The 13239-nt window shown below is 40.8% G+C and overlaps 1 protein-coding gene across 1 annotated transcript in view; it reads right to left on the reverse strand.

Annotated features, from left to right (window-relative positions):
* The window catches only part of LOC111967632 (protein diaphanous homolog 2-like), a 622518-nt gene that overhangs the window by 80089 nt on the left and 529190 nt on the right, over positions 1-13239 (reverse strand). The window contains 1 exon segment of the mRNA XM_023992819.2: positions 2484-2619. Coding sequence (XP_023848587.2) covers positions 2484-2619 — 136 coding nt within the window.

Raw genomic sequence — 13239 nt, forward strand, 5'->3', positions numbered from 1 at the left:
ACCAGGAAGTTGGGAAAAAATAATTTCCTACAAATCTCTCTAAAACTTACTGTTAACTGTAATAAATCACGTTTTCATGTTGTGAACATTTTTACAATCATTTCCCTCTCATTTCTCTTACACGTCTATGGTTAAAAAAGTCGGAATAATAATTGCAACTCAATTTTAGTCATCCAGGGTTGTTATAGCTGCAATATGTCACTTTTTGAGCGACCCCGACTTAAATGCACATAGAAATGTGAGTTATAGATCTGTCATTCTCATTGAAAGCAAGTCGAAGAAGGGCTATCTGTGCTATGTGCGCTATTTCCATGCTTAGCATTCTTAAGTTTAGTTTTTGCATCTTTTACTTTCAGTTTTGTACACCAGCTTCAAACAGCTAAAAAAAAAACTATATTTTTGGTTAATTGTGAAGATACAGTATTTCAGAGTGGTTAACGTGGTGCAATGATTCTCTGCACTGCTTTGTTTCATCACATACACTGAAATTAGACAACTATTCCAATTTTAGCAACCAGGAAATGGCGGAGCGATTTCTGCCTTTTGCACCTTTAAATGTTTTAATAGCCCAAAAAAGGGCTGTGTTATTCTGTGTGATGTGCCAGCCCTATCAACTGTCTGCTCTACAAAGCCAGCGGATCTGATATCCCATCTTTACATGTGACCTACATCCACCATGACACTGGAGGCCGACAGCCTACTCTCTGCTCGTCACCCCGCAGAGCTGAGCTGGGCTACACCCAACAGCCAACACAGTGACGAACACAGGGACATAATAGGGATTCACAATGGAACTGCTAGGCTTTGTTGTCACTGTCACTATTTCTATTGCTACTACTGCTACTATACTGACTACAACTACTATGGAGGACAACTATATGTACTGTCTTCTAATAGTACTACTCATACAGTACCTGGGTTCAAATATATGACTTTTAAGTAGCTATTTGAATATATACTCTTCTGTACGACAAAGTCTAACACTGTAGTAATACTACTGTGACTATTAGCCTACTCCTATGACTAATATTAGATAATATTAATACATTGTTTGGAGTTTGGAGGATATTGGCACGGTTCGTCTCGAACAACACCCGTGCCAATATATCCTCCAAACACCGGCTTCTTGGCATTAGCACTTTAATATAACGGGTTACCAACATATTCAAATAATGATTGACATATTTTCATTAAAAAAGTTATTTTGATTAATTTATTCATACTATTTCATCCTTCCACAAGATATAGTCCCCACACAAATCTAGGGTTCTATCGGTTCGGTTGCCAGAGACACGACCCAGTCGTTCAGTCTTTTTGTTCTGTATCTATGGATGCAACCCAGTCGTTCGTTCTAGCTAGCCAACTACGACTAACTTACAGTCGTGTCAAACAGTGCAGCCAGAATAACAACAGTAGCTGCATTGGCATTTGTTTAAGCTGTTTTTCTAGTGACATTTATTTGTAGACATCCATAACAACGAGCTAATGAGGCGTGATTTCGCCTGGCATAGAAAATGTAATATCTCGTCAGGACACAATCAGTTCAAACTGAAGTTGGAAAGATGGTAAACTAGCTACACTTCGTTTCGTTTGACCTTTTTCAATTTACATTTCTTTGTATATATCCATAAAAATTATGCCAGCTGATTCATGTTTTCGACTGGCTGAGAAACGCTGCTTATTTTCTCATCCCGACTCCCGACACATTCATTACTACGGGACGGCTGGAGATCGAATTTGAATATTGAAATAATGTTGCAAATGTTATAGAGAGACAGCAAGGTTTATAAGAAACTTTGCTGTTGAAAACTAAATGTTAGTCTAAAATAAATGTCAGATAATGTCTCGATGCTTTTTACAGTGGAGATCAAGTTTATAAAATTGTCTGGCTGAGCTGATGAGACAGTGGATTGCGCAGTCAGATGGAACAGAGTAAATAGGCATTTCAAAGTCAGAGCTTTAGCCGGTGGTAACTCGTGGAATAGACACTGGCTGGAATGCGGTTTTAACCAATCAGCATTCAGGATTAGAACCACCCGTTGTATCATTATTAGCAATCATCATCAGAACGAGATCAATAATACATATATGAATATTGAACAAAACATATGAATATGGATACTATACCAAACTGTTGTTCGCTATTAAATAAGAGAAGGATAAAACACATGCTAACATTAGGGTGTTTTTTTGTAGATCTGAATGTGCAAAGTGTGTGATTTCTTCTCAGTGATAAAGATGCACCCCCCCCCCCTGCAGAGTTCAGCTCAGTGTGAAGTACCATTCAGTGCTGCATCCTTACTCAAGCTATGCACCCCTCAACACACCTCTCTCTCAGACACTCTCAAACACACACGAACACATAAACACACCCACACAGCCTCCACACCACACACAGAACCCCCCCCCCCCCTCAACACACACACGCACGCACACACACTCTCAAACTCTCTCTCTAGAAGTGACAGAAGAAGTGTGCGTACCTTTGTTCATGTCAATCAGCTGCTTCTTCTTTTGCTGGCGCTCCTGCTTCTCGCGCTCTGCTTTCTCCTTGGCCAGTCTGGCTCTCTTGATCTTCTCCTCCATCTCCCTCTTCTTGTGGTTCTCTTTCACCGCCTCCTGGAGAGGGAAAGGGAAGACACACACAGGCATGAGGATCCAGGCACACACACACACACGCAGGCACACACACACACACACAGGCGTGCACACACAGGCATACACACACACAGGCATACACACGCGCACACACACAAACACACACACACACAGGCAGTTAGAATTCAGTTCCTGACGCCACTATACTTCTCCAGTACTGTTGGATCCCGTCATCAAATGTATAGTTTCATAGGAAATGGAATAAACAATGCATTTGAAATGCACAAACTCTGTCACAAACATATTTTCTTTCTTATGTGACCATCATTGCATCAACACAATGTACAGTATCTTTGCACAAATATTAAAAGGAGACATGCGATGGCACATTTCAATAATACATCAATCAACATTATACATAATAAAGATAACACTGCATCACACACACAGTACAGTACAGTAACAGGATGGTGCATTCCACTGCAGTAAGACCAGTCATTCTCTTTGGAAATATGGCAAAAACATCAATATTTATAGAATATCTTTGTTATTCCACATCAATTATTTGTGTTTTCCTATAGAAGTTCACTGCATGTGAGTGTGTTGTGTTGAGACTCTCTATATATTGCATCAAGCTCGTCTTGTTTTTATGCCTGACTAAGGTCGATGACCTAAGAGTGTATTTTGCATCTAGAGTGTGCAGTGTATCGTCAGTCTTTTTCAGTCTTTACCTTACAAAGATGGCGGGGAACCATAACATAAGAGGGTGACACTACAGTGAACCAGTCTCCCAAGCAGGAGAGAGAGAGACGACAGATATCACCATCTGCCCTCTTCACTGGCTTAAATGTCACCGAGCTGTCAGGGGAGGAGCTCGAGGAGAAAACAGAGAAAACAGTAGGGGGCTCTCCGCTCGCACAAAATGTTCTGACGCCAGGTGAGAGAGAGGGGGGAAGCAGACACTACCACGCAACCTTTGGAGCCCACAAAGGTTCTCTCACCCCGGGCCTGTGGCGCATGCATGACAGACCTCATCTTAGAGTGTGTGTGTGTGTGTGTATGTGTTCATGCATCYGTGCGTGTGTGTTTGTGTGTGTGACTGTGCGTGCATGTGTGTACATGTGCAACTGTGCATGTATCTGTGCGACTTTTCCGACATATGTGTATTTGAAAGTGTGTGTGCTTGTGTTTGTAAGTGTGGATATGTTTAACTATATTTATTTACTTGTTTAACTATACTATACCATAAGTCCCCAGTAGAATAGTAAACAAACAAATATTTTACCAACTGGGGACATTTTGTTAGTCCCCACAAGGTCAAATGCTATTTCTAGGGGGTTTAGGGTTAAGGTTAGAATTAGGTTCAGGAACTAGGGTTCGTTTTAGGGTTAGGGTTAAAAGCTAGGGTTAGGGTTAAGGTTCGGTTTTGGGGTTAGGGTATGGGTCAGGATTCGAGGTTAGGGAAAATAGGACTTTGAATGGGACTGGATTGTGTTAGTTATACAAGACTGTGTGTGTGTGTGTGTGTCTTGGCACGCCCTGCTCCTTCCTGCTCCCTCTTCCTCCTCCAAGGTCTGATATAATGAGTGTCGACAGTCAGACACCCCCCTCAGAATCCCCCCATGGTTTCCTGACGTGTGTCGTGTTGGCGGCTAAGACACAGGGATTACGGAGATCGTGTGGAAGGAGCAAGGAAACAAGCAGCTCATCATGCCAGTCAATAGTGAAGCCTCAGCTCCCAAGGACGAGAGCACTCGTTGTCACTGTCTCCTCGTGAGATGACAAGGACAAAGGGATAGAGAGAGAGGACGAGAGAAAGCCACACACAGACAAAGATAGAGAGCGACAGAGAGACAGAGAGACAGAGAGACAGAGAGACAGAGAAAGAGAGAGAGAGAGAGAGAGAGAGAGAGAGAGAGAGAGAGAGAGAGTAGATAAAGGAATATCATGCTCCACATTTCTAATTGTTATTTAGACCTGTGAGCAGCATTCACATATTCACTCATTCATTTGTGTGCCTGTGCACTGAATAGAGTAGGATACTGGATTCACTGGTGATATAGATACCCGTGATGGGTGTATACATGTTGACTGTGTGCACTTTACATAATGGTGGACTTATCAAATACAGAGGGTAAGTGATGATGCATTGCCTCCCCTCCCTATTCAGTAATGAATCCACCACTATGTTTTAGCACATTGTTGTAGAGCCCTATATAGGCTATATTGGTCTACATCTGCAGTTGATCAAATCCATTGTCATCCTAATTTGATAAGACAATTCAATTCATTTGAGAAAAATATTATAAACCAGCTTCTAGTTGAGTGCTAGATTACATATGAAATGATTTTACAAAAAATTACAAAAAAACGGACTCTAAATAAACAAGCAATTCTGACCGTAAACACAATTACACTAGCCCTGGTCAAACATGCTCTACCCGCTAACTGCCATAGCAATAAATATGCATTTTTGTTTTTTCCCTTCTCTATATGCTGTTCCTTGCTTTGCGCCAATGGCAACGTCTATGTATCCGTTTGATCTGTTTCCTTATTTGTACTCTTGTAAGAAGACTTATGGGAGATAAACTTTTCCAAGCTGTTTAAAGGCACAGTCAACTTAGTGTATGTAAACTTCTGACCCACTGGAATTGTGATACAGTGAATTATAAGTGAAATAATCTGTCTGTAAACAATTGTTGGAAAAATAACTTGCGTCATGCACAAAGTAGATGTCCTAACCGACTTGCCAAAACTATAGTTTGTTAACAAGAAATTTGTGGAGTGGTTGAAAAACTAGTTTTAATGACCCCAACCTAAGTGTACGTAAACTTCCGACTTTAACAGTACAACTCAGACATAGCATGAATTCTAGATATTACCTTTGACATAAGACCTATTTGCTGTTGATAAGATGGTAGATTCAAAAGGTTAGTTTTGAACTAATGCATGATTCTTGAACGTACCTTTTCTCAGAATAATGGAGATTGTTATGTCAATGCTTTTCAGTTGAACATTCATAACAAACTACCTGTCTCCCTGCATCAAGCTTATCTCCATGGTTACACATCCTATCCTTAAACTTATCGATTATACCCACAGCGACATTCACTGACATTTGATTTTTTGTTTTGACAGCTAATGCCAGAACTTAAACCAGAAAACTTTTTTTTTTTGTGTGTGTTATCGTCTGTGTGTTGAACGTCATCGGAAAATGAATGGCGAGACGGGAAAAGCGATAGTAAAGACTGAACACAGTAGGAAGTCTTCAGGTATTCAGCGGTGGTCACCAATCGATACGTTAAGGTAAATTAGAAAGGGGAATTGGGTTTGCACATKAAATAATCCAAAGTCATTACCAAAGCTGATTATGAGAGAGAAAAAAAGCCTCACTTAAAACTGTTTCGTTAATTGGAACAACTCTAGGTGGGGTATTTAAAAACCGAGCTGGAAGATGGAGGGATGGAGATAGAAAATGAAAGAAGATTAAAGGATGAGTGAACTGCGAATGTTACACAAAGTCACAGATGGGTGGTTTCTGCAGCTAAATAAAACAAACTAGCCATCACAGTACATAAACTACAGTGACTATCACGTAAACCGTGATGTACAATATATTCTAAATAGCTGAAAGTAGACTATCACTACCCAAAAGATAATTACCAAGCTACAGGTAACTGCGAAAAATAAAGGAAACACTTAAGTAAATGAGGGATACAAATTGTATTGAAAGCAGGTTCTTCCACGCAGGTCTGGTTCTTGAGTTAATTAAGCAAAAAACCTTCCTTCATGCTTAGGGTCATGTATTAAAATGCCCAGTTGCCTATTATTTTGGCTACCATGTCTGGATACCTCAGTGACTTGGAAAGAGGGTTCTCAAAGGAGCATAGAGGGGGGTTCACAGTGCATTCGGAAAGTATTCAGACCCCTTCACTTTTTGCACATTTTGTTACGTTACAGCCTGATTCTAAAATTGAATAAAATGTTTGTTTTTTTCACTCAACAATCTACACACGATACCCCATAATGACAAAGCAAAAACAGATTTTTAGAAATGTTTGCAAATATATTAAATATAAAAAACTGAAATCACATTTACATAAGTATTCAGACTCTTTACACAGTACTTTGTTGAAGCACATTTGGCAGTGAATACAGCCTTGAATCTTCTTGGGTATGACGCTACAAGCTTGGCACAACAGTATTTGGAGAGTTTCTCCCATTCATCTCTGCAGATCCTCAAGTTCTGTCAGGTTGGATGGGGAGTGTTGCTGCACAGCTATTTTCAGGTCTCTCCATAGATGTTCGATCAGGTTCAAGTCCGGGGTCTGGCTAGTGTCGTGACGTGTCTACCATTAATATGATTGACGGCTATTCATTGAATAATTACATCCGACGTTTAAACATTACCCGATTAAATGAATTATGTAACAATTAACTCATTAGGAATCTGGGGCACCATGGGAAAAGTTTGTTTAATGAGGTACCGTTTCCTGAATTAACTCAAGAATTGATCAGAATATATCGGTATCATCCCAGCCATCAATTACAAATTGTCTCATTATGAACATCGTTGACCTCGTAAATCTGCACGAACCTTAGCCTAAAAGTGATGATTCAGTGATACATAAATTGTCTTAATCATATATTTACTAACTAACTAAATAATCACACAGAAATACATAAACAAACACACGTTACAGGTTATTGATTACTAACATAATGCAATGAAAAGTCCCTAGTGGACTAACCCGATATGATGGCTTGTTACACAATGGAAAGGGAGGGGCATGTAAGGAGAGGGAGAGACAAAGAGAGTGGGCTGGTACATACATGTGGAAGCTATGCTCAAGAGAATTAATACTTTGCACATGAACAACCGCTCATTCAGAAAAGAAATGCAACACATATATTTACGTGTGTATGTCTTTGTCGTCTCTTTGTTGAAATCACCCGGTCCGTCTATGAGGAGTAGTTCGACAGAAGTCTCTGATTTGTCCACCAGAGGACACAATGTCCTTTGTAGTTGTAGTTTATTTGTTCTGGAGTGTTTGTTAGAATGTATCCATCAGAGATGTATCACACAGTGGTGATAGGGAAATGTTATTCTTTTCTCGTCTTCGGTCGAGTTTTCTAGACTATTTAACATATACAGCTGCAGACTGTGAATGTGTAGTCTTTATCTTCTTCACCCATCGAGCGTTTCAGAGGGTCTTACCATTTTCTGGTGTTGTAGTTTTAAATCATTTGTCAGCCGTGTAGCCCCCGCTCCACGCTGTCTGGTCAGTATTTAAATTGCAACCATTTCAACGTGTGGACTGCGTCCTTAAGTTCTCTGGTCTAGTATGTTCATTCTTCAGCAAGTCCTTTTAAGTACTCACCTTGGAGGATTGTTCCATCGTGTTGCCATGATGTCTGTGCTCACATGGGCGTGGTTACTGACTTGGCAAAAGTTTACATGAAAAATAATTCTCATTTAGAAGGCTAAAGTCACATTGCTATCTTTTCACAAATAGTTTCATATTTAATCATCTAAGTTTTACAACATTTAGAGGCAAAACTGGTAACTCGGACGTGTCTACTTTCAGAGTTACAGGTATCATGTTATACCATCCGTAATGACGTCACAAATTGCTAAATGATATGACATGATTATTGTTTGGATCCTCCAAAATAATTTCCTACATTCTTTATGTTAGAAATATTGTTACATTATTTACTTTTGGATGTTGGAGTTCTGGCAAAGTCTCCTTTTGATTCCCACCAAGGAGAGAGTCATGCCACAGGGCCACTCATGGACATGCAGAGACTTGTCCCGATGTCTTGGCTGTGTCCTTAGGGTCGTTGTCCTGTTGGAAGGTGAACCTTCACCCCAGTATGAGGTCCTGAGTGCTCTGGAACAGGTTTTCATCAAGGATCTCTATGTACTTTGCTCCGTTCATCTTTCCCTCAATCCTGTCTAATCTCCCAGTCCCTGCCGCTGAAAAAACGGGCCAAAGAGTTCAATCTTGGTTTCATCAGACCAGAGAATCTTGTTTCTCATGGTCTGAGAGTCCTTTAGATGCCTTTTGGCAAACTCCAAGCGGGCTGTTATGTGCCTTTAACTGAAGAGTGGCTTCCGTCTCGCCACTCTACCATTAAGGCCTGATTGGTGGAGTGCTGCAGGTTCTCCCATCTCCACAGAGGAACTCTGTCAGAGTGACCATTCGGTTCTTGGTCACCTCCCTGACCAAGGACCTTCTCTCCCGACTGCTCAGTTTGGCCTGGACGGCTAGCTCTAAGTCTTGGTGGTTCCACATTTCTTCCACTTAAGAATGATGGAGGCCACTGTGTTCTTGGGGACCTTCAACGCTGCAGACATTCTTTGGTACCCTTCCCCAGATCTGTGCTTCGACACAATCCTGTCTCAATTTCGAGTCTCATAGCAAAGGGTCTGAATACTTATGTAAATAAAGTATTTATGTTTTTTATTTTGTATACATTTTCATTATGGGGTATTGTGTGTAGATTGATGAGTGTTTTTTTTCTAATCAATTTTAGAAGAAGGCTGTAACGTAACAAAATGTGGAAAAAGGGAAGGGGTCTGAATACGTTCTGAATGCACTGTATATGGTGTGCGTGCGTGTGTGAGTGCGTGTGTGTCAGTCACCAGATCTCAACCCAATTGAACTATAAATAGAAGTGCACTATATATGGAATAAGGTGCTCTTTAGGATGCAGCCCACAATATCTTCAATATGGAGCCATAGCAGGAGCAGAATACTTTTAACTAGGACTTAATCGGGACACAGGCTGTGGTAACACTGAGGCCTTCCCTCTGTACTCTGCCTTGTGTTGTGGAGATGTAGACTTATGAGCTTTCTGAGCCATTCCCTGAACATCCCAGGTCTCATGCATACCCTATACTGAACATGGGCCACTACACTGCAAAATGTGAAATCTAAGCAAGCCTAAATATCTGATATCGATTGACTTAAAATGTGAGTTTTATTTCGTACCAACGTCATTGGCAGATAATTGAGTTATTTAAAAACATTTTAAAGGCTGAATACAAAAAGTGAAACTGATCTTATTTCAATATATTTCGTCTTATTAAGAAAAAAATCCTGAAATAAGATGCATTAAGATAGATTTCACGTTTTGCAGTGTCGGCTTTTCCCCTTTCAGGTTCTTATTCAATTCAATCATTTTCCTGACTTGTTTACACCTCTTCCCTGACCCTATACACAGTGTAGCCTAGTAGTACATCCTCTCCAAGCAGGTTCTGCTCCTATACACACGAGCTGGCCCAGTCCAAGGAGTGTGTTTGATTCTCCATGCTAGCATACTAAATATAATGTCCAATACATTGCTTCATACGTAGCGGTATAGAATAGAATGGAATAGAGCCGTTTTAATTGCACTGTTCTGTTGCACACATGCACGCACGCGCACACACACACACACACACACATAGATATTGTAGATTTTGTATCTCATTTAAATGTTAACACTAACACTATCACTGTAGCACAACAGAACTTTGGGCAGCCTATGTGTTCATCCACCGTCTGTTTCAGCATGTGCCAGCTTCTAATGGAATGGTGTCAGGAACTTATGGGGTACAAGTACACTAACTTGTTAGTCTTTGAGGCGCATTATTATAATTTTTTCCTCACTGAGGAAATTACAATTCAAATGCAATGAAATCTGGTGACTAGTTTAGATTGAATAGTGCCTACAGTGTGAATATCAGTGACTTAATCATTGAGAGCCAGTATCCATAGCAATATGTTTGTGTGTGTGTACTGTACTACACGCGTGCGTTTGTGTTAGAAGAGTGCAGCAGCTGTAGCAGCTGCGGAGGATGATGCAGCAGTCACAGGGGCGTGGGAGGAGAAGCATCATATTACCGGCCCCATCATTATTATCATCATTAACATACTTTTGAGATCGAGCCAATGGCCCTGAAAAGATGGGACACACACACACCCGGTCACGCAAACAGAGAAACACACTTGCACACACACACACACACACACACACACACACACACACACACACACACACACACACACACACACACACACACACACACGTAATTTGATCTCTAAGCTTATGCGATGATGCTTGCAACCCCACACCCATTAGTCTTGCTTTATTGGTCTTATTAGTAAGTCACTCAATTAATGACTAAGACTGTTAGCTCGTCCTCCATCTGCCCAGGCTTTGATAACTCATTAATGTAGAGATCCTCATCCTCTTCTCTGCCCCTGGTCAGGATTACACACACAGAGCCGACTGATTGCATTTCACTTCGACTCCATCCACTCCATATTCAAATATGGCCGTCTATATTAAAATAGCAAATTGTCAGGTCATTTCTATATATGTGGACTTTATGCGCCAAATTCTAAAGATTTTTATTAGCTTCGCTGTCAGTAGAATAGACACCCATAGCTAATGGATTATGTTATCTGTTGTAGTCAGCTCTATGAGGTCTATGTACTTAAATGCCTCATGACAGTCGGTGTTGCATTAAGCCAAAGCTTTTTAGTCAAAGCAATTTAGAGGAAAGTAGTATTCCAATTGAGTTCTTTATCGTCTGGGATGGCCCTGTGTGTAATGAATGCATTACATAGGCCAAACAACACTCCGTGATGCCGGCGAATAAATGTTTAGCCTCAAATTACTCAAAGCCCATATGATGAACTGTAAAGAACCATACATTTACTGTGCATGTTGAATGGGTGTTAGAGTAAAATCAATTGGAAAGTTAAATAAGGTCTCCGTCGTGAATATGAATTTCTTTAATGACCCCAACTGCCGACCAGTCACAATATCCATTTGCTGTATCGGTATAGCTGTATCAGCATTATATACAGTATACCCTAAGTGCCTGTAGTTTAAGTGATGGGTGATGCAAGGACGTACCGCTAGCATAGCCAAAGCATAAATACCCTTCCCAAGACAGATCCACAAGGCTGCTACTGGCTAGCCAAGCCTTAGCATGGTGCAAAGGGGGAGGGCTGTTCAGTTAGCATCTATAGCTGCAAAGGAAACGGTTAAATTATTTCTGTTTTACATGGGGAAAAACAAACAACCAAAATGAAATATACATTGATCACCAAACATTCCTCGAAGTTAGAAGCATTGAAGCATCTGTCAACTGGGGCTCCCAACGAGTAAGGAAAACCAGATGAAATATCGGGAATATAGTTGCTGGTCATCGAAGGATTGTTTATTTTATACACTAAGAACAACCCCAGTCTCTATCCCAACCCTAAACTCACCCGCCCACTTCCCCAGGCCACTCCTACTCCTTGGCATTGAAGTCATAATCAGTAATAACTTATTCATAAAGACCTATTTGCTTGAGAGACAAATGTACTTCTTAGCGGTCACCTCCTTTCAGAGGCCGTGCAACGGCAAATCCTTGGGGAGCGCCGTGTCGTACGCTGGTACACTTTGATCACCGGAATGAAAGTTAGTTTTAGATATGGGAAGGAGAGAGGGAGAAGAGAAAGAAGAAGCTCAGACAAGGGGACCTTGCCATTCACATTAATAGGTTTGGAAAACGTTGTACTTTCTGGACATCGTGTCATCATCCTGACACATTCAAAACAAATTGGGCACCGGAAGGAGAGGGAGAGATGGAGGAGGAGAAAGGAGTTAAATAAATGTTTAAAAGACTTCTACCCGGGAGGTAGGGTCTCTGGTTTGTTCTCCACTGTTTGAGTTTGGACAAATATCCCTAGTTTAAAAACAAAATGTCCCTGCACCTAACAACCCCTCTTGAGCATTCTGTATATTTTTATGAGCGTGTTTTTCTGACATTTTATTTTAGACTCAACTCACGTTCAGCCCAATAAATGTTATATCTTTTGTTTTTTAATAAACTGGGAATGTGTTGCTGTTTGTATAATTTTCTCTGTACTATTTTCCTGGATATTCAGAGGTTTGTGTTGAAATACTGACGTCAATTGATCATGGTGTAGTTTTACCACCTTGATAATCTAAATATATCCAAAGCAATCAGTTTCTGTCAGTGGCTGGCATTCATGGACACAGTATATTCTATTTGACAAGAACACATGTTCACTCAACAACCCTCAAGCCCCCCCAGTTATTCTGATCTTGCAAACCTGGGCAGTTCCCTTAACCGACATAGAAAGTCWAAAAAACCACATTATGGCAAGCCTGAAACTAAAGCTCGTTGGTCGAGTCCGGAACAATGAGGCACAACAAACAGAGACATTCTGAATGTACTTGGGAAGGCAGGAGCAAGCCTTCAGGGAACACGATGAGTCAGCAACAATTTTGTGTGAACTTGTCAAAGCATTTGCAGTGTTTCACACTCCCATGGTGTCATCCTCATAGCAGTCAGGAGGATGACACCACAGACATATCCTGCAAATGTCAATTGACAATCATAACACGCTATGTCAATGATAAATAAGGGTGTTATCTGCTAGAGATTCCTGGGGTTTTTAGTTGTAAGTGCAGAGAGAAATGCAGAGGCCATCACTGCTGTTGTAATGCAAACTATTGGCAAATACAACCGAGCAGCCAAACTCATCTGCCAGACTTACAATGGGACGTGCTGCAAGAGTGGGGTTCAGGCGCTCGTGAAAAGCCACTGTCAATATGCCCTGTTCAGAC

Source organism: Salvelinus sp. IW2-2015, linkage group LG8 (genome assembly GCF_002910315.2).
Source record: "Salvelinus sp. IW2-2015 linkage group LG8, ASM291031v2, whole genome shotgun sequence".
Classification (NCBI taxonomy): domain Eukaryota; kingdom Metazoa; phylum Chordata; class Actinopteri; order Salmoniformes; family Salmonidae; genus Salvelinus; species Salvelinus sp. IW2-2015.